This window comes from Geotrypetes seraphini, chromosome 18 (assembly GCF_902459505.1).
Source record: "Geotrypetes seraphini chromosome 18, aGeoSer1.1, whole genome shotgun sequence".
NCBI classification, from domain to species: Eukaryota; Metazoa; Chordata; class Amphibia; order Gymnophiona; family Dermophiidae; genus Geotrypetes; species Geotrypetes seraphini.
In genome coordinates this window covers 15,894,627-15,916,153 of record NC_047101.1, presented here as the reverse complement: position 1 = coordinate 15,916,153, position 21,527 = coordinate 15,894,627, and the positions used below count along the sequence as shown (strand labels likewise).

Sequence of the window (21,527 nt, the reverse complement as noted above, 5' to 3'; positions counted from 1 at the left end):
TTCAGTTAATAATAAAATAAAAACAATAGGGGTAAAAACAATGGAATAAAATTTAAAATAATTCATAAACTGGAAGAAAAAATTGAAAAATAAAATCAAATAAGTCTGGCAGAACTCCAATTTCCTGAAGTAGCTCTGTTGCCTCAACATATTTTAAATAATCCCAACGGCAAAAGTCCAGATGGGACAGATATCACTCGGGCTTTCCAGCTGCTTCAGCCCTGACTCATCGCTTCCGGGCAGAAGATGCACACAGAGAGAGAACAATCCAGTGCTGGGCCGCACTGCTCTCGGTGGTCGCCGGATGCTCATGGGCAGCTCCTGAAGAATACAACACTGCCTCCATCGGACAACCGGGAGGAGTCGTCCACGGCACGGTCCCACTCCACGGATCTGGAGACACCACCGGCTCCTCTCCAATGAGAGAGCAGATGCCACCCCATCCTAGGCAACCACCAGCAGCGATCAACCATGCCTCCACTGGTCCTGCTTCTAGCAACGATCTCCCCGCAGCGATCTCCAGTCGCCACACGCAGGTAGGAAGGGCCTCTGCTGAAAATGAACCGTTCCAGGCCTTTAATTTAGTAGACAGTTATGCTGTGATTCTATAACTCAAATTCCTCCTATTCAAGATGTTTTCTGACTCGCCTGACTGAAAATTAAAAGAAAAAAGTACAGAACTCTGTAAAACTATGAATAAGGTAGATGAAAGGAACAAAATAAAGTAGAAACCAACAAAATAAAACTAAATAGAACTAAAACTTAAAAATATAAGAGAGACACTGAAGCCCAGGTCTTACTCAGGCAACATTCTGGTGAGACATAAGAATAGAAGCAAAATCCAGATGTCTAAATTTATCCTACTTGCCAGCGAAGCAATTTTTGGGTTACTGGAGTTGGAGTCAGTGAAAATGTGCCGACTTCAACTCCGACTCCTAATAGTTAAATTGTATGTCATGCAAATATTATAATCCTAAGGGATCAATGGAAAAATAGCTTGCTCAACTAATCATGCCACATGTAACTTGATATAAACAAACTGTCAAGCAGCTAAATGTGTTTACCAAGACCTCAAATTATGTACAGCACCATATAGATACAATATGGTATCATAGTCTGCATTAAAAAAATCAAACAAGACCGATGATGAATGCGTCACCCCAGTAAGGACACAAAATCAGTTCAAGTAGTGTCTCCGGTGTTTGAGGTCTTGGTAAACATATTTATTAGCTGCTTGACAGTTTGTTTATATCAAGTTACATGCAAATATTATAATACATAACCTCTCTTTTATAAAACTGTAGTGCGGTTTTTAGCGCCGGCTGCAGTAGTAGCAGCTCCAATGCTCATCGGAATTCTATGAGCGATGAAGCTGTTACTGTCGTGGCTGGCGATAAAAACTGCCTCTAAATGTCAAATGTACAGCGCTGCATATACCTTTCAGCGCTATGTAAGTGAAAGGTTTTTGGATAGGACTCTTCCTTTTCAGGCTGGTAAAATGAATGATTGGCTAAATGAAACTATTTTGAAAGCTTTTTCTTACCAATCCTTCAGAAAATCAGTACATAAGAACATAAGAATTGCCATCTCCGGATCAGACCCTGGGTCCATCATGTCCGGTGATCCGCACACACGGAGGCCCTGCCAGGTGTACCCTGGTATAGTTTTAGTCCCCATATTACTGTATGCTTCTCAAGGGAGATGTGCATCTAATTTAACCTTACCCATATCACTCTATACCACTCTTAAGGAGATGTGCATCTAGTTTACCCTTAAATCCTAGAACGGTGGATTCTGCAATTACTTCCTCTGGGAGAGCATTCCAGGTGTCCACCACTCGCTGCATGAAACAGAACTTCCTGATATTCGTCCTGGACCTGTCCCCCCTCAGCTTCAGTCTATGTCCTCTTGTCCGTATCACACTGGACATTGTAAATAACTGCTTTCCCTGCTCCATTTTGTTGAATCCTTTCAGTATTTTGAAAGTCTCGATCAGATCCCCTCACAGTCTCCTCAAGGGAGAACAACCCCAGTCTCCTAAGTCATTCCTCGTAGTCCAGGTTCTCCAAACCTTTCACTAGCTTCGTTGCTCGTCTCTGCACCCTCTCTAGCAGTTTTATATCCTTCTTTAGGTATGGAGACCAATGCTGGACACAGTATTTCAGGTGCGGTCTGACCATGGCTCTGTAGAGCGGTATTATAACTTTCTCTGATCTACTCGTAATTCCCTTCTTTATCATGCCTAGCATTCTATTTGCTTTCTTTGCCACCGCACATTGCGCCGACGGTTTCAGGGTCCTATCTATCAGTACATCCAGGCCCTTTTCCTGTTCGGTCTTTCCCAGAGTTACAGCTGACATACTATACTTGTGATCTTTATTTTTTCTGCCTAAATGCATCACTTTGCATTTTTCCACAAAATTCATCTGCCATTTATCTGTCCACTTCTCCAACTGATTCAAGTCACTCTGGAGTTCAGCGCTGTCCTTCTGCGATCTGATTGCCCAGCATAGCTTTGTGTCATCTGCAAACTTGATGATTTTACTGGATGTTCCTGTTTGCCAGTTGTCTTTTTATTGTGAACTGCTTAGAACTGTTTTGGTATGGTGATATACAAAAATAAAGTTATTATTAGTAATTAAAGTAAACCCTTCTGCAGAAATCCCTTAAGTAGCAATTCCCTACTCTTAAGTATTCTGAACAAATTGTATCCACAAGAAAAGTTTCAAGTAAATCTATTGTTCCCACAGGTAATCAGGAATTTATAAGAAAAAAGTTCCCCCAGAGCTTTGGCTTCAGCTGTAAGAAAACTTTCCTTCTCAATTATGTAGACTTTGATACATCGAGGAGCATCTGAATTGCTTGTTTCTTAGCAAAATAAAAAGTTAATTGCTCTTCTGATAAAAAAAAAAATTGTAATCGGGGTGTCTCTCCTGGCAATCAGATCTTGGGATGACCCCAAAAATGTAAAGACATCAAGAATGTCAGGACAGTTAATCGAGTCCAGGGCATCTTCCTCCTTCAATAATATAGACTCCCTTGGCACATAAACCCTTGCCACAGGCGCATTCTCCAGATTGGCAATCTGAAGTATATCTTTCAAATATATCCTTAAACAATTCAAGGGGCATAGGTAATAAGTAACTGGGAAATTTAACAGTCTCAAAGTTCGAGCTCTGGAGATATTCTCAATTGCCTCCAGTTATATTTGTATAGCCACATTAACCTTCACAGTTGCTGCACCTACTGATTGTAATATAGAAACCCAAGATGCAGTTTTAGAAAATGGATTTCAATAGATGGCAATTTGCCTTGATGCTCTGAGATCTCTGTAGAAACGTTTTCTGAAAATTTACAATCAGGCTAAAGTCCCCTGAAGCACATTTTCCATCCAAGTAACAGCAAACAATTCATCTTTTAAAGTAGCTTCCATATTTGAAGAAATTAATTCTGAACCAGAAGCAGAAGTTATTTGAACTGGGACAGGCAAAGGAACAGGATTACTAACTATGGATGCTATGTAAGCACAGTTCCCTCTAAGATGAGTGGGAGTCTTCCACTTACAGTTCTGATAGTGGGGTGGGGGGCTGTTTCACTATCATGTTTTCAGTAGCAAGGGAAAGGCAAGTTCTGTCAGACTCTAGGTAAGCTGCTTGTCTCTAGATTGAAAACACAGTATTGAAGCATCACTCCCTACTGGTAGGAATGCAGTTGGAGAACTCTCGTACAAGTTAGATCAGTGGTCTCAAACAAACCCTTTGGAGGGCCATATTTTGGATTTGTAGGTACTTGGAGGGCATCAGAAAAAATTAGTTAATGTCTTATTAAAGAAATGACAATTTTGCATGGGGTAAAACTCTTTATAGTTTATAAATCTTTCCTTTTGGCTAAATCTTAATAATAATATTGTAATTTATAGCTAGACATGTGATCAAGAAACTGTTTTATTTTACTTTTGTGATTATGATATGGTGGGCCGCAAGTTTGAGACTACTGAGTTAGATGGAACAGTGAACGTAGGTATCAAAAGGTTAAGCCACAATTGATTCTACCCTAGGAAAGGCAATATCACCCATACCTACATAAAGTATAATTATCTCCATTTGCAATGTGTATTGGGGGTTGGGATTCACTTACCTGAAGCTAATAAGTCTTTAGTGGGAGAGAAGGAGTGTGCAGATCTACACTGTATACTTGCATTCACAGGACACACATGCTGATCCATGGTGCCTTTGTCTTGTGATATCTTTGATGCCCCAACTCCTCCTTTTATTTTCTGCTTCCAAATCTAAAAGAACAACAAAATCCCACACTCAGTGTTCCTCAGGTTGCTCTGAAGGGGCTCCAATGGGGCCAGACCTGCCCCTTAAGTCACACCCCTTCAGGCATACGCCCATGGCTTCTATCCATGAAAGGGTTCCAAATATGAAGATGACAAGGTCCTCACCAGGTGTTCATTGCCCATTCAGATCACTAGAGTCAGGGGGGTTTCCTGTTTTGTTTTGTTTTTAGTTTACTTTTTGTTTGATGCAGTGTGACTGATTGAGCAGGCTGCCTACTCAACTAATCAAACTGCAGGGCTGTAGAGCTGGGGATTCACTGAATCCACTGAAAGCCCTCACCGCACGCTACTGGTATAAAAATATTTCCTTAGATTACTCCTGAGCCTATCACCTCTTAACTTTCATTTTATGTCTTCCCATAGGGTTACCAGACGTTCGGATTTCTCCGGACATGTAGGGACATTTCCGTGGGTCCAGAAGGCTTTTCAAAACCCGGCACTTTGTCCGGGCTTTGAAAAGCTTGGAACAAATCACAGTCGGGCAGGAAGGCATCGGCGCATGTGCAGATGCCATGTGATGACGTCACGTGCACGTGACAGCACTGCGTCGCATGCGCGGATGCCCTCCAGCCCGATGAGAGCAGGCAGCGGGGCTGGGTGGGTCTAGATTTTCCAAATGGAAAATCTGGTAGCCCTACCTTCTCGTTCCAGAGCTTCCTTTCAATGAAAGTCTCGCCTCATGAGCATTTATGCCATGTAGGTATTCCAATGTCTTTATCATATCTCCCCTCTTCCGCCTTTCCTCCAAAGTATACATATTGAGATCTTTAAGTCTGTCCCCATACTACACTTTTGTAAATGGGTCCCAAATGTTTTAAGGCTGTCTTACCTGTGTTCCGTGTCAGGATGATGTAATTTCTACTCCTGAACGTATTATTGTGCATTTATTTGTATACCTGTAGTTCTATATTAAGCTCTCCTTGTGCCCACTGCTAAAAGCAACATCGCTCGGTGGCATTCACGTCCGGCAGGGAGCGCTCCAGCCTCCTTCCGCGCGTCCCGCGCTACCGTCTCTATGGCCTAGTGACCTCACCGCGTTGCCGGAAGTGAGGTAGCCGTAAGGCGGTAGTGGTGGCGCCGAGGCAGTTAGCCGCTGCCTCTTGGTTGCTGCTGAATGGACGCGGCTCGGGTATGTGAGCGGCTCCGACCCGTGCCTGGTTATCACGTATTCCGGCTTCTCGTTGTCTTTTCACTCGGTCCCATCGTCGCGGCCTCCCCAATTCCCCCTTGCCCGGGCCCCCCTCCTAGCCTGTGCTTCATTTGACTTGAGCTCTTGTCCTCCTGGGTAGTCTTCGCTTTGTCACGGCGCATCTCTCTTTCTAGCCTGATCTCTTCCCCCCCCCCCTCCCCCTCCCGGATTTTATCTTCCCCAGTGTCCCCCAGTTTTGATTTTCTATCCTGGATCTTGTGTTGCCTTCTGTAACTACGCTCAGTGTTTTTCTTTGCCTCTCATTAATCCCACTGTAATCTCCCTCCCAACCCCGAAATGTCCTATCTTAATTTGATTGTAAGCTCTTCTGAGCAGGGACTGTCTATTGTATGTTAAAATGTACAGCGCTGTGTACGCCTTTCAGCGCTATAGAAATAATAAGCAGTAGTAGTAGCAGATCTGAACTATTGGGTAGGCCACTGGGCAAACTGGGTGGGCACATTTGGTCCCCACATCCATTCCCTCCCCCGGGCTAACTCACAGCATTAAAATACCTGAGCTGGTGTGGATCCCCAAGCCCCATCCGCTGTAAGGGTCCTTCGGCGACAAGAACTCCCGGAGAGGAGTTTTTGCCGCTGGAGGACCCTTGCGGTTAGTGGGCCTTGAGGATCCCCATCTGCCATAACAAGGGCGCAAGAACTTTGGGTGGACCTGAACCTGCTGCCGTTGGTTTTTATTCTTCATTCACAGAGTTATATTGAGGTTGTCGCCATTCTCTGCGCGCTGCGCTCAATTGTCTGGGCGCGACTTTGTCCCGGCGCGCTTTTGACCTGACACCACTCTCATCATTTATCCAAGCGGAATTCAGGAGATTTTTCTCTCCTCCCTATATCATCATCTCACAGACCAGAGCTCCAGAACTGGGCTCTGGCTCTCTGACCAATATGATCCTTTTGGAAGGGTGGGGGAAGCTGTAAATAAATAAAAGCTCTTTTGTTAAATTTACAGTAATGCTCCCAGCCTGAAGAATCTTAAAAAATAGTGTTAGCAGGCATTATAAAAATAATTATAATGACCATATCAGTCCAGTTATGAGAAGATGATATTAATTTGATTAACATCTACATCAGTAGTACCAAATTTCAGTGGAACACACAGAACAGTTGACAAATTTCATGGACACATTAAATTCTAGTTAAGTAAAACTCATTAAGAAAGGGGAAAAAACAGGATTAGCATTTAGATTGACATTCACTTTATCTTTTCCACACCCATTCCATCAATGGCAAGCCAATTGACCATAAGTTACATTCCAAAATACTTAATTACTGATGGGAATAGATTTAGCGTTGTAGCATAAACAAAGGTAACAGGTATGAAAGTCAGAATTTTAGATTTGACTTTTAAGGTCAGCAATTACTAACTTAGCAGTTATTAACATAGTTGAGCAGTAGATATGTACTAAGGAATTGTAGAACAGGAGCTCATATAATGAGGCTCAAATTTAGTAGGCTAAGGAGTTATATAAGGAAAGATGTCTGCATGGAAAACACTTCTCAGGAGAGGTGGTAGGGAAGTGATGATAAAACCAACAATCAAATTAGCTTTGTTTTTACAACAAAAATGAGAAATGGACAGACTAGATGGGCCTTGCCATCTTTATATATGATCATATTCTATATTTCTCTGCATGTATGGTGATAATATAGGGAATGTTTAGATTGAGATGTTTTCTTCTCCTTGTTCCCCTTTTTTTTGTAGTCACATTAAATTTGCATCTAGTTGTAAGCTTACAGGACCTTGAGGCTCATTTTCAAAGCACTTAGACAGGTTTCTATGGTTTCTTTGTGTGTTTAAGTGCTTTGAAAATGAGCCCCCTTGTTTTCCATCTGGTTACAGAGCCTCTTATTCTGTTCCAGTATTACATTCACAGTCCATAGACATCATCCGATTAGTGCTCCCCAGTCCAAGCCTGGTTCAATGAAGTAACCCAAAAGTTAGCTGCCTTTTTTCTTTTACCTAAATCTTGGAACAGTCTTCTATTAATTCACTTGTAAAACAGTTTTATTAAGTTTGTGTCTTTACTAAAAACATATCTTTTTGAACTAGCTTTTAATCTTTCTTCCTCTTGATTGTTCTATTGATCATGATTTGAGACATGGGAAACCGGGATGTGAACAATATATCAGTAGTACTTCATTTTTAATGTAATTTATCATATGTAAGCTATATTCTTTCCTGTCATTTCTCTGGACTTCCATTCTAATTTTTATTTAGCTAGTTTTGTGAACCGCTTTGATGCAGCCATTGGATAAAGCATTATATCAAGAAACAATGAATAAATAAGAGCATGTATTTAATTATTTTTTTTTATATAGCATTACATTAGTTTTAAGCATGTCTAAGTTTTTTTTTCTTTATTTTCAGGTCCTTTGACATTCAACCTATTTTTCAAGAATGTCTCTTTCTCTTATTATAAAATGGGGAGGCCAGGAATATTACATCACTACTCTCTCAGAAGATGATACAGTTCTAGATCTCAAGCAGTCTCTGAAGAGCCTCACAGGAGTGTTACCTGAGCGCCAGAAATTACTTGGTCTTAAATATAAAGGTAACGTTGCTAGTTTTGTTAGGGTATTTAGTGTGGAAGATTTATTTGGTCATGTGGTGAAACTTTTACATTTTGTCTGGTCTGTAGGATACGTAAGTCAATTGTCCTATGTTTTACTTAGTAAGTAAAATTAAACATGAACAAATTAATATTTATTAATTAGACTGGATGAACTCTCATATTATTTCATGTATAGCAATGTGTCTTTGACTACATGCTTTGGATAATGCAATAGACTGTAATGGCCAGGGCTTTTTTTTAATTTATTTATTATCATTTTCAAAATTTAATCTCTATACAGTGTTAACCAGTTCTAAATTTCAATTGATTATTCAAAGTCTGATTTTTCCACATTTTGACTATAGTAATTCCTTGCTAATGGGTGTTCCTAAGAAATATTTGAGTTCTTTTTACAGGTTGCTCAGAACTCTGTGGCAAGGTTAATTACTGGAACTTCTAGATTTGAGCACATCACTCCTGTTCTTAAAGAATTACACTGGTTGCCAATTGAGTATCATATTCATTATAAATTGTTACTACTTAATTTTTAAAACTTTGTTTGGCAGGAAACCTCCAGTTTTGTTAGACTCCCTTTGTATTAATCAACCAACGCGGAACTTACATTCCTTGAACAGTAATGCCCTGGTGGTCTCATCTGTTCGTGTAATTCACCACGAGGAATATAGGAAATCTATATTCTACGTACATGGAACCAATTACCTGAGCAACTGCGAGGGCTTGATGAAAATATTTTTGTTTAGGGAGGTATATCAATGCTGATTTCCTATATATATATTTTTTTCATTAACCTCTCCCCCCCTCTTTTACTAAGATGCGTTAGCGTTTAGCGCATGCTAATCAGTTGGCGCACCTTAGGTAAAAGAGGGCCTAAGTGTTTTGAAGCTTATTAAGTAATTGCTGTTTTAATGTATTTTGTTATAAATTATGTATGTTTGTTGGAATCTGCCTAGAAATGTTGATGGAGTGGAATATTATTTATTTATTTATTTTTTAATAAAACCTTTTTTTAAAACCTTGCTAAGCTAACTGCGTTTACCACATTCTCTGGCAATGAGTTCCAGAGTTTAATCACACATCAGTTCCTCTTTCTGGTGCTTTTTCCATGTAATGAAAGTGCAGAGATGATGACAGCAGGTAAGAGTGCTGTTCTTTTATACTTCCTGCCAGTGGGAAGAGGTATGAAAAGGGGAGTTGCATTATGCAGCCAGAGGCAGAGTGTAGGCTATATGGGAATGCAGAGCACTGGATGGCTGTACCAATTTCTTCCCCCATGGACAACCCTGCATTTGAGTACCATGGTGCACACTTCTTTCTTGAAAAAAAAAAGAAACACTAGTTTTGGCCTTATCCAGCATGGGAATTTGAGAGTATTTTATATGCTTCAAATTGTAGGTAAATCGGCAGAGGATGATATGAAACTCGGCATTCTCAAACTGAAACCAAATACCAAGATCATGATGATGGGAACACGGGAAGAGAGTCTGGTAAACCTTTGTACACATCTAACACCCCCCCCCCCCCCATCCTTATTTTATTCCTGTAAAACTATTAAAAGCAACAGCATAATTATTTCCAACCAGAAGTTCAATGAACTTATATGCCAGGACTTTCAGGAGAACTAGTCAAAACAAACAAAGCAGGGTATATAAACTCAAAAATGGAGAAAGAAAAAGTCGAATTATGTGTGAAAAATCTCTCTCATAAAATATATAACTGAATCTTAAAAGATGACTTTACTCAATACAAAAACATTTCACTTTTTCACATATGCTCAGAGATATGAAGCTCTGTGGAGACAAGCTCCGTTGCTGAGCTTACTCACCAATCATTGCGTATGACTTATACATTAGATGTTTTTATATTGATCTATTATTCATATGCTGATATTTTTATTCTTCAATGCTTAAAGCTGGAGCATAACCAAGAGATGTGTATAAAAATGTATTTTTCACTTATCTCAAAAGCAAGTTCAGGGGGACTTTCAGGAGACCCAAAAATGTAAATGGAAACAAGTTCATTGGCACAATGGAGTCCTGTGAAGCTGATAAATAGTGTTGTGCCTTTTTGTTTGTAGACAGAACTAGGTAGGGATTAATATTTTATAGTTTATGCCAGTGTTCTTCAACCTTTTTACATCTATGGACCTGCGGAAATAAAAGAATTATTTTGTGGATTGGCAAACTACTAAGACTGAAATAAAAACCACTACCCTCTGTGTCCTTGTTCCTTTGTACCCCTGTGATCAGTATTTCCCTTCTGTGTCTCCATCTCTTCTCCATTCAGCATTCCTCCTTTCTGTCTGTCCCTATTCTCTGGGCATCATCTCTATTCTTTTCTGCCTGAAGCTCAGGCTCCCCCCCCCCTATGGCTTGTATGCCTTCCTTGCTCTTCCCCTGTTGTTAGCATCTCTCCCTCCTTGAGTCCACTGTTCCCCGTCCACCAATTCACTCTCTCTGCCCCCTTCTCCACTGCCCTCCCCACAGCCCAGCAGCATCTCTCCTTCTCCCTCCCTCCAAGTCCAGTAGCAGCTCTCCCTTTCTTTTTCTCTGTCCAGCAGCAGCTCCCCCTTCACTATCCTCCATTTCCAGTTCAGTGTGGCAACTCCCCTGACCAGCAGAAGTAGTGCCCCTTTCCCCCAATCAGCTCTAGCTCTCCTTCCCCCTTTCACCCTACCAGCAACAGCTCCCCTTTCCACCTCCAACCAGTGACAATAGTACCTTCCCTTACCCGGGCTAGCAGCAGCTCAGTGTTTTAACTTGCCTGCAGCAGTGTCAGCACGATTCATTTAGGCAGCCTTGGGTCCTTTGATGGGTCGCGCCTGCCTCTGAGGAAAGAGGACGTTGTATCATCAGAGGTGGGCCGCGACTCAGCAAAAGCCCCAAGGCTGCCTAAGTGAATCACTGCGCTGACGTTACTGGCACTTCTACAGGCAAGTTAGAATACTGAGAGCTGCTGGGAAGGGAGGAAGCCACTGTTAATCTAGAGGCTGGGAAGAGAGCCACTGCTATTCCGGGGGGAGGGGAGGGGGAAGAGGAAAGCAAGACGTCAGCTGCTGTATAGAAGGGAAGGAGACACGTCGGTACCCAGCTCATCAGGCACGTGCCAGCCCTGCACAGGCCAGCAGGAAATTTTTGCGGACCAGTGGTTTATACACTACTTCCCCAGTGGGCACTGGTTTTCTGAGTTCACCAAAGGTTAATGAAAAGCATGCTAGCACTGTTACAGTGGACTTGAGACTGCTTATTTGGCATACAGACCAGTTCTAGTATTTTACTTTCAGAAATCTGGTCCTGAGACCTAAAGCTGCGACTTTTAAGATTTCTGACACGTCTGAGAAAATGTTTCAGTACTAGCAGATTTGAAATAAGTGACTTGTGAGAAAACAGAGATGCCATATAAGTTTAAGGACATTAATACTAAAAAGGGGTGATGGTTTCATGAATCACTCCCTTCTTAAAATTAGGAAACAAGGAAAAAAACAACCAGTGTAGAAATCTAATTTATTGAGAAGCTCCATTTCCAGAACACTTACGCTTTAATATTTGTTAGTCACTAAGAACAACAGTGTAGCTTCTTGTGTTTTCACGGCATCGCATATATAAAAGTGAATCTCTCTGCCTGGACTGCTGATCGTTCTTGCTTTGTTTATTCCATATCTAGAGAGGCAATAAAACTTCAGCAGAGTTTCTGAATATGAGTGTGACTGGATGGATCATTTGAGGTCTTTATCTGCCATCATTTGATAAGTTACTATGTAAGTGACTCTGACTAATGTGCTTCCATATGTTGATCTTTGTAGGAGGATGTGTTGGCTCCCCCCGTGGACAACGATGATGTTGTCAATGATTTTGATATTGAAGAGGAAGTTGTTGAAGTGGAAAACAGGTGAGTCAGAAATGTCATGTGACAGATCGCATAGATACAAATTGCAAACACTTCATTTTTATGTGTATTTCCTTATAAAGAGTCACCAAGAATTCTTTATATTTCTTTTTCAAAGGGAAGAAAACCTAGCAAAAATTTCTCGTCGTGTAAAAGAATACAAGGTGGAAATTTTGAATTCACCAAGAGAAGGGAAAAAGTTATTGGTGTTAGATGTCGATTACACATTGTTTGGTAAGCGAACTGTAAAGTGTAGGTGTATGTCCATGCCAGAAACATAAGAGAGAATTCATATACTAATTCTTTAATGCACAATGCCAAAGATGCTACACAGTAGCAGTGTTGGCAGTTTTCTATGAGAATTGCCTGATCCACTGCTTCTGCCCATTCACAGCCTTAGGAATGAGACATAGATCAAAGCCAGGCCATTATCCAGTAGTATGAATGCCTACAGCACCTCGGTTTCAGACTGAACAGTGATGTATGGACACACATAAGAGGCAAAATTTGCTTCATAGAACATAGTCTAGTCAAGCTATACAGAGGAGGCAACTGTCAATGTTAAGATCAGGAAAGTTTTTTAAGTCAGAGATTGGAGTTGAAAAAGCAATCTCGGGTTTGTTTGTTTTTTAATATGGTCTGAGATGGAGCATGACATTAATTCAAGAAGGCTAGTCTAGGTATATTGTTCAGCAAAGTGGATAGCTCAAAGTCAGGAGTTAAGAGTGGAAATGAAAGACAAAGATGAGTGGAGTGATTGTTGCTGTTGTCTGGGTTGCTTGCCGCATCTGGGTAGGTAGAACAGATATTTCAGCCATCATGCTGTGGCTTTCTTCAGGGTATGCTGTGAGGCCTGCAGATTGCCTTTATATATAGTGGGTCCACTGACCTGATTGAGAACAGGGAGGACTATTGGTCATGAATTTGAATTTTGGTGGGAAAATTCGTTGGTCACAAATTTGAAATATGGTGGGAAAGTTTGTTGGTCTCAGATCTGCATTTTGGCGGGAGAGTTCATTTTGTCCAACAGACGTTTCCACCAAAATTAAAATTCATGACCAACGGTCCTCCCTGTTCTCAAATCCCAGATGCAGCAAGACCCTGGACAACAGCCACAATCATGACGCGAGCTTCAGAAGCCTAAGAGTGGAATGCCCAATAAACCTTGGCTTAGGGCAAGATAAGCAAGGAAAGAGAATGAGCAGCTTTAAAGACACAGGTTGTGAGGAGAAGCTTGAACTGTATGTAGAAATAGATGGGGAGCCAATGAAGTGACTTGGGAAGTGGCATGACATGGTTCTCAAAGCTTTACAGGAGGATAAATCATAAAGCTCATTTTTAATAGACTATAGCAGAGATATAGTTCAGTGAGAGACCTGTAAGTAGCAGATTGCACTAGTTTAAGCAGGAGGTAATAATATAGTGCATTATGGCATCTGTAGCTTGTTAAGAAAGGAAGGCGTGGATCTGATGATGAGATAGAAAGGAGCATTACATTTAACAGTCAGACCTACATTTTCAACCATGTCAGAATTCAGCTAACACTGTATGCAATGAGGAAAGAAATATTTGGGTCAGGAAAGATGTTTACAATTAAAACAAAACAATGAAATAGCGTTCTCTGGCAAAATAGTAGCATAACTAACTGGATTTAGTTTTAATGTCTTTAGATCACAGATCATGTGCAGAGACTGGCATTGAGCTAATGAGACCGTATTTGCATGAATTCCTGACCTCTGCATATGAAGACTATGACATTGTAATTTGGTGTAAGTTCTTTTACTGTTCTTCTACTTTTAGAACTATTAGGATAATGCAACATTACATGTGATAGGAACTAATGGTTCTTCCCGTAGACTAGGGATGTCAAAGTCCCTCCTTGAGGGCTGCAATCCAGTCGGGTTTTCAGGATTTCCCCAATGAATATGCATGAGATCTATTTGCATGCACTGCTTTTATTGTATGCTTATAGATCTCATGCATATTCATTGGGGAAATCCTGAAAACACGACTGGATTGCAGCCCTCGAGGAGGGACTTTGACACCCCTGCCGTAGATGGAATTAAGCTTACCACTCTTGCTAATTTGGTCCATCCACATACTTTTTCTAAATGGTACTGTCCCCGCTCTCCAACAACACTTATAAATTTAAAGCTTTCCATTAGAAGTGTGGAGATTTGCTAACATTGCTAACATTTTCTAACATTGTTTCTTTAGCCATGATTCTATCTGAACAGACGTAAATAAGATTGTACCAATGTAAGTGTGTGTGCTAGTTTCTGTAGCCTTGTGTGAGTCTACCCTTAATATAGAAATTGCCACAGGCATACTAAATTTAGGGGAAGAGGAAAATATTCTTTAGCAGAGATGAGACCATTAGATTTTGCAGTCGAACAAAAAAAGGCAAGGGTGGAGTCTTTTCTCGAAGGCGAGGTGTTTTTCTGGTTGACTCTTAGATTTTGAAAATATGAGAGTTGTGTGGCAAAGAAATGTCGGAATGAGATATTGAATAGAAACAAATCTAGCTAGTTAGAATGAGTTAATTTCTATTTATTTCAGCAATGCATTATCTCATTACAGCTGCCACTAGCATGAAGTGGATTGAAGCTAAAATGAAAGTAAGTGATAATGAAGATTACAAGATAAGTGCTTGCTTATTGATTTTTTGATCAGTGTATCTTGATTACATCGCACGTTGAATTTAATTTGAATGTAAATTAATTATTTATACACATGGAGGTTTTCAGTCCTAAGACGAGGTGGCAGTACATATATTGCTTTAAGGCAGGGGTGTCAGTTGGTCCTCGAGAGCCGCAATCCAGTCAGGATTTCCTCAATGAATGAATATGCACGCGATCTGTTTGCATGCACTACTTTCATTGTATGCTAATAGATCTCATGCATATTCATTGGGGAAATCCTGAAAACCCTACTGGATTGCAGCCTTCGAGGACCGACTTTGACACCTGTGCTTTAAGGCATTCTGTGGCTTTTTTCCTCCATTGTCATTGGGTAGATTGAGATATGTTTAGTTGGGTATTTGATCTCTGTTTGTTGTGTTGAAGATTAACATGAGACTTGGTCAATACTGTATGTAAGCATGGAATGAAGGCGCAAATGCATAAAAGCCAGTAATAAATTGATTCTTGTATAATGAGCATGCAAAGAAGAAAGAAACTGGCTTACGCTAAAATGCAGGGCAGAAGAGGATTCACCCAAACTCCTTCAGCAATATTCTATAAGGCAGAGCTTTTATCACAAACGGGAAAGGCATGGTAGTTTGCAAAAGCAATTCTGCAAGAAAATGTACAGTGTACAGGAATTTATTAAAATCACAAAAACACTGCACAGGAGAGTTTTATGCCTGTTGACTACCGATTTTGTTTACTCTATCCATTTTGGTTTTCTGATATTTTATGTACTACCAGCATGGACCCCTGAGGAAGGAGTGTTTCTCCGAAACACAGACCGTGTTGGATCCGTTCCACAGGAATATTGGGACCAGTCGTTTTGGATATATTTTTGATGCAGTTTTTAAATTTTTGTTTTTGTGATTTTAATAAATTCCTGTACCCTGTACATTTTCTTTCAGTATTGCTTTTGCTGTTCTTTCTACTGCAGCTAGAGCAGAGAAGATTATTTACACTGTCCAATTTGACACGGACTAGAGGACATGTAATGAAGCTAAGGGGGGACAGGTTCAGGACTAATGTCAGGAAGTTCTGCTTCACTCAGAGAGTGGTTGACACCTGGAATGCCCTCCCGGAGGAGATTATTGCGGAATCGACCGTCCTAGGCTTCAAGAGCAAACTAGATGCATATCTCCTTAAGAGAGGCATATAAAGATATGGTGGACTATAAATTACGCCAGGTGTACACCTGGCAGGGCCTCCGCGTGTGCGGATCGCCGGACTTGATGGACCAAAGGTCTGATCCGGAGATGGCAGTTCTTATGTTCTTATGTTCTTAAATCCTGTTCGTTTTTTGTTTGGTTTGATGGTAGTTTGCAAACTAGCCTACCCCTCCTTTGAGATAGACCATAGGAAATCAAAACATGACACATTATTTTCTGTCTTCAATGAAACAAGAACATGGTGCACACTTTCTTCCCAGTGTTGGCGAGCTGTAGAGTTTGAAGTAGCAGGGCAAATAATTCCGGACTTACCTCTGTGCAAAGATGTACTACTTTGGAATGACTGTAGAGTTGGATAAATCATTTGCACTAAAGATTAAGCCTGTCTTAGCATCTACTGTTACAATAAGGCAACCTCTCTTTGTTTCAGGAGCTGGGAGTGAGCACAAATGAAAACTACAAGATAACGTTCATGTTAGACAGTGCGGCCATGATCACTGTGCATACGCCCAGGAGGGGACTGATAGATGTAAGAACTGATGCCAAAGAGCAGTTGGGGGAGGGGGACAAACTTCTCTTGGTTTGTTGTCACATTTATTAGACACAACCCGCTATATACATTATAGTAACGGATCTATTCTGTTCTCCTGTCTTAACCTCTACAGGTGAAGCCTCTTGGTGTTGTATGGGGCAAATATCCAGAATTTTACAATAAGAAAAATACCATCATGTTTGATGATATTGGGCGAAATTTTCTAATGAATCCACAGAATGGGTTAAAGGTAATTAGCAAAGCAAACACATTGGTTTTGTAATTTTGCGCTCTGACCTGGAGAACGTTAATTCCCGAGTTGGATTGAAAGTTGCAAGGAAAGGAGGAAAAATTAGTTTAGAATTCTTCTCTTTATCCAAGAGGGCTGAGAAAGTGAGTTTTGATCATGCACAATGTCTTCCATCGCTTGAGCTGAAAAGGAAAGCAAAACATGGATGTGTGCTATAAAGAGGGGGGAGGATGGTGAAATCAGTTAGCATAATAGGGTTTAAAAAAGGTTTGGATAATTTGCTAAAAGAGAAGTCCATAGGCCATTATTGAGATGGCTTGGGGAAATTCCTAGGATAAGCAGCATAAAATCTGTTTTACTACTTGGGATCTATCTGGGTACTTGGGACCTGGGTGGCTACTGTTGGAAACAGGATACTGGGCTTGATTGACCTTCAGTCTGTCCCAATATGGCAGTGAGCCAAGTATAGGATCAAACCATTGTGACATCACTGATGAGGTTGGCGTTTAGGCAATGGTGGAATGAGGCATTATGACATCACAATCTCAGCTCTGGAATGTTGCTACTCTTTGGGTTTCTACCAGGTACTTGGGACCTGGGTTGGCCACTGTTGAAAACAGGATACTGGGCGTGATGGACCTTCGGTCTGTCCCAGTATGACAATTCTTATGATGATGGTCATCACAGCTATGCAGGGCAAGGGCATAGAAGGACTGATTTTTCACAGGGCATCACTAGCACCTGCTGTGCTTTGGTATGTTTGTGGCTACCATGATCCGTTGTTTATTTTCCTGGCGAGTAGCTATTCACCAGAGACCCCCATTTGCACCATCAGAGGACAGAGAATAATATAACTTCACTTTGATTTACAAATGGACGGTTACTCCTTCAGGGGATGGATGTTGTTTGAATGCCCATCCTGATACCTGAAAGAGTTATTCATATTGTTAAATTGATTCAGCAAATAAGAGAAAAAAAACCTGAATTTCTTTCCTCAAATAAAAATTAGATATTCGTGTAATTTAATTGCCATGTGAAGATAACAGATTTTGGATGGGAGTTTCTGGTTGTGGTTTAGTTTTCTGAAAACCAACACAGTTTCAAGCAGGGACTATCCCTGACTTATCCACAAAAGGAACTCTCCAGTTCTTATATTGCTTCTCATTCTTATCAAATAATTCTTCCTTTTTCATAGATAAAGCCTTTTATGAAGGCACACCTAAATCGAGATAAAGATAAGGAGCTTTTAAAACTTAGTCAGTACCTGAAGGAAATTGCAAAATTAGATGATCTGTCAGAGCTTAATCACAAGCATTGGGAAAGGTAAGGACTTTGAATGACACCAGATCTGAATTCCTTTAACTACTGAAATCAATTATCCAATCCTATTATGGTAACTGACTCCACATAGCTACCCATTCTCTGTTTCCTGTTAATACACCCGCTGGAGCACCTATCTAACAAGGCCTGGGTTACTGTAATAGCAGCTGTTGCCACACTTAACCCATGAGCGTCATGCTCGTACAGCACCCCTGCATGCTGGAGATGTCACTTTTTTAGGTATTCATGTATAGTAAAATTATTTGTCTTACTATTTCTTCTTTTTACAGGTACTTGTCCAAGAAGCAAGGACAATAGTTCTGCCACGTACTTGAACAAATGAAGACACCACTCAGGTCCTTGGACTTTCCTTGACATGCTACATTAATTACCAGAATTGACCTGGTCTTGTGCTGTCTCCAGGGGGTGGATGAGAATGCAGCGGTGTCCTAGATAACAGCAATATCCTTCAGGAAGTCACTGCCTTCCTCTTCCTCCTGCTCACCTCTGCTGTTAGGGCTTTAGGGATACCTTTTTCAGCCTTGCTGATCTTTCATGCTTTTCAGCAAGAAGCTGGAGTGAGTCCCCTTATGTCTCCTGGTGCTTGAACAACCACTGTATACAGCTGCTTAAGTAAATGAAAAAAAGAACAAATAAATAAATAGCTGATCCAGGATCTTTTCAATCATAAAAACTAGATTAATAGATGAAAACCATCTTGAACTGGACATATATTTATTTTTTTATATTTTGTTTCTGTTTTTAATTACAAGTGGAGCCTGGGGCTGGTTTTGGATTCCTGTGAGTTATAGGATATGATTAACCTATGATTGATAACCTGTGTTGTTTTTCATTTCAATTTCCCTTGCTTCCTTCCCCATTCAGCACTCAGCTGTATGTAAGCTAGTTATGTCCATGTTTAAGTTGGGCAGGGGCAATTTAATATGTTGGGTTTTATGTTCTTTTGTGTGTTTTGGTTGTTTGACTGGTAGGCATAGAGTTGAGGTAGATCTGTTTGGGGATGTGAACTATGTTCTAAAATAAAGACAGAAATATGTTGGACTGAAATTTTCATATTGGTCACTAAAGAAAGGTGCCTCATTAAATGGCTTAATATTCTTCAGTCACAGAAAACGGTTTTAAACCTACACAGAGAAATTGACACTTATTCTTCCCAGCAAAACATTTGTTAAATCCTGAAATGCTGCCATTAACGTCACCATTTGCCATTCCAAATTCAAAGCATCATAGACTCCTGTTGCTTAACTGCTGTACGACAAGGACCCAAGGCATTGCTGCAGTTCGGAGTGCATTAGATACGTCTCTTACTGGTCCAGCTACAGTACTGTGTGCATTATAGGCCCGTCTCACTAACCTAGTTGCAGGCCTGTGTGTCATTGCATCGTGGCTGCAGATCTCTACGAGACCCGGCTTCAGGGTATATGTATGCAGCTTGCCGTTTTGAGGTGGCTGCAGCTGTATGGGATGGCTGCTCAGTGCTTGCATTCACAGTTGCAAGTTTTGGAATTGTATTTTGAAGAGTGTCACTTTTCAAATATAAAATGTATATTCCTAAGAGAAGTGTAAGCAATAAATATGTTTTCTTAAAATGGTTGCTGGTGTCTCTTCTCAATAGTTGCACATAACACAAGTCAGTTAAATAAGATTAGGAAAAGCATTGAGTAACCTATGTCAGATTAATATTCACAGAAAGACACCTGGATTTAGGAAGACTTGCTTACCAATCTGTTAGTTATTTTTCGAAGAGTGAGCTGGTCAGTATTAGGTTTATTTTATTTCTTTATTCAATTTTCTGTACCGTTCTCCCAGGGGAGCTTAGAAGAGTTTATATGAATTTATTCAGGTACGCAAACATAATTCCCTGTCTGTCCCAGTGGGCTCACAGTCTGTCTAATGTACTTGGGGCAGTGGGGGAGCAGGTGACTTGCCCAGGGTCACAAGGAGCAGCATGGGGTTTGAACCCACAATGTCAGGGTGCTGAGGCTGTAGCTTTAACCACTGTGCCATTCTAGAAATCAAAATGTAGTACAAGTGAGCCCAAGTATAGGACAATCAAGCCATTGTGACATCACTGATAAGGTTGGCTCTTAGGCATTGGTGGAATGATGCATTATGATGTCACAATACCAGCTCTGGTTATCAGAGGCTGACACTTTTCACACTATTTATTCATTCAATTTTCTTTACTGTTCTCCCAGGGGAACTCAGAATGGTTTACATGAATTTATTCAGGGACTCAAGTATTTTTCCCTGTCTGTCCTGGTGGGCTCACAGTCTAATGTACTTGGGGCAGTGGGGGAGCAGGTGACTTGCCCAGGATCACAAGGAGCAGCGTGGTGCAGCCTCAGGGTGCCTAGGCTGCAGCTCCAACCATGTTGCTGCATTCTCATAGACAAAGATGGCAAACATAATAAGGTAAAACATGATATGGTGAGACAGCATGGCGAAGATGGTTCGGCAAAATAGCATGGCAAACATAGTTTTACAAAGCATGGTAAATATAACATGACGTGACTTGTCAAAATGGTAAGGCAAGCGTGCATGATGAAACATAGCATGGAAGATGTGCGGCAAACACGGCATGAGAGATTGTAGCATGGCATACATAGTGTGGCAGACACAATATGGCATATAGTATGGTATAGATGGACAGGGTTCAAAGACAACAACGCGGAAGACAAAGGCGCGCACCGACAACTGAGTGCAAGACGGAGGCGCACGCCGAAGAAAATTACTGTTTTTAGGGGCTCCGACAGGGGGTTTTGTTGGGGAGCACCCCCAGTTTACTTAATACAAATTGCGCCGGCGTTGTGGGGGGATTTGGGGAGTTGTAACCCCCCACATTTTACTGTAAACTTAACTTTTTCCCTAAAAACAGGGAAAAAGTGAAGTTTTCAGTAAAATGTGGGGGGTTACAAACCCCCCACAACGCGGCGCGATCTGTATTAAGTAAAGTGGGGGGGGGGTTCCCCCCGTCGGAGCCCTAAAAACAGTAATTTTCTTTGGCGTGCACCTCCGCGCTGCACTCAATTGTCCCGGCGCGCTTTTGACCTGGCACCGATGGACAGTATGATGTAGTATGGGAGGACATTGTATGATAGAACGTGGTATAGTCAGACATAGGACGGAGCTCATCATCTTTTGAGACTCAAGGTACTGCCTTTCTGTGGTCAAAGTGGCTTACATATTGCATTCAGGCCCTTTCTTTCTCCATAACGGGCTCACAATCTAATCTGGGAGTAATAGTGGGTTTTGGATGGCTTGCCCAGGGTCACTGGGAGCTGCAGTGGGACTTAAACCTAGTTCCCTGGGTTCTCATCCCACTGCACTTAACCATATTCTTACAAAGCTACAGAATCAATGTAAATGATGGATCTGAAGAGTGTAGAACTATGGATAGCAATAAAAGTTTAAAGGGGAGACAAATTTTTGAATAAGGCAGGTTAATAAGGGGAAACGGAGATACACATATTGTCCTCTGTACTGGTTTATGCCTAAATAGGGTCAAGGCAATTTACAAGTTTAGGGAGTTACAGCTCAGAAAA

General features: G+C 41.1%; 1 protein-coding gene and 1 long non-coding RNA gene across 2 annotated transcripts; one reads left to right on the top strand and one right to left on the bottom strand.

The window, feature by feature from the left end:
- On the bottom strand, nucleotides 1-5,265 carry LOC117351784. Its single transcript, XR_004537513.1, has 3 exons — nucleotides 5,172-5,265; nucleotides 4,138-4,288; nucleotides 1-652 (listed from the first exon to the last, which is right to left on the bottom strand). It is a non-coding gene; the product is annotated as an uncharacterized LOC117351784 (long non-coding RNA).
- Nucleotides 5,266-5,321: 56 nt separating this feature from the next.
- On the top strand, nucleotides 5,322-19,571 carry UBLCP1 (ubiquitin like domain containing CTD phosphatase 1). Its single transcript, XM_033927597.1, has 11 exons — nucleotides 5,322-5,471; nucleotides 7,920-8,103; nucleotides 9,517-9,608; nucleotides 11,924-12,009; nucleotides 12,125-12,240; nucleotides 13,677-13,775; nucleotides 14,587-14,624; nucleotides 16,290-16,388; nucleotides 16,525-16,641; nucleotides 17,837-17,964; nucleotides 18,252-19,571. The coding sequence occupies exons 2-11, from the start codon at nucleotides 7,950-7,952 to the stop codon at nucleotides 18,277-18,279; spliced, it is 957 nt and encodes a 318-aa protein (XP_033783488.1). The 5' UTR covers nucleotides 5,322-5,471; nucleotides 7,920-7,949; the 3' UTR covers nucleotides 18,280-19,571.
- Nucleotides 19,572-21,527: the final 1,956 nt, after the last annotated feature.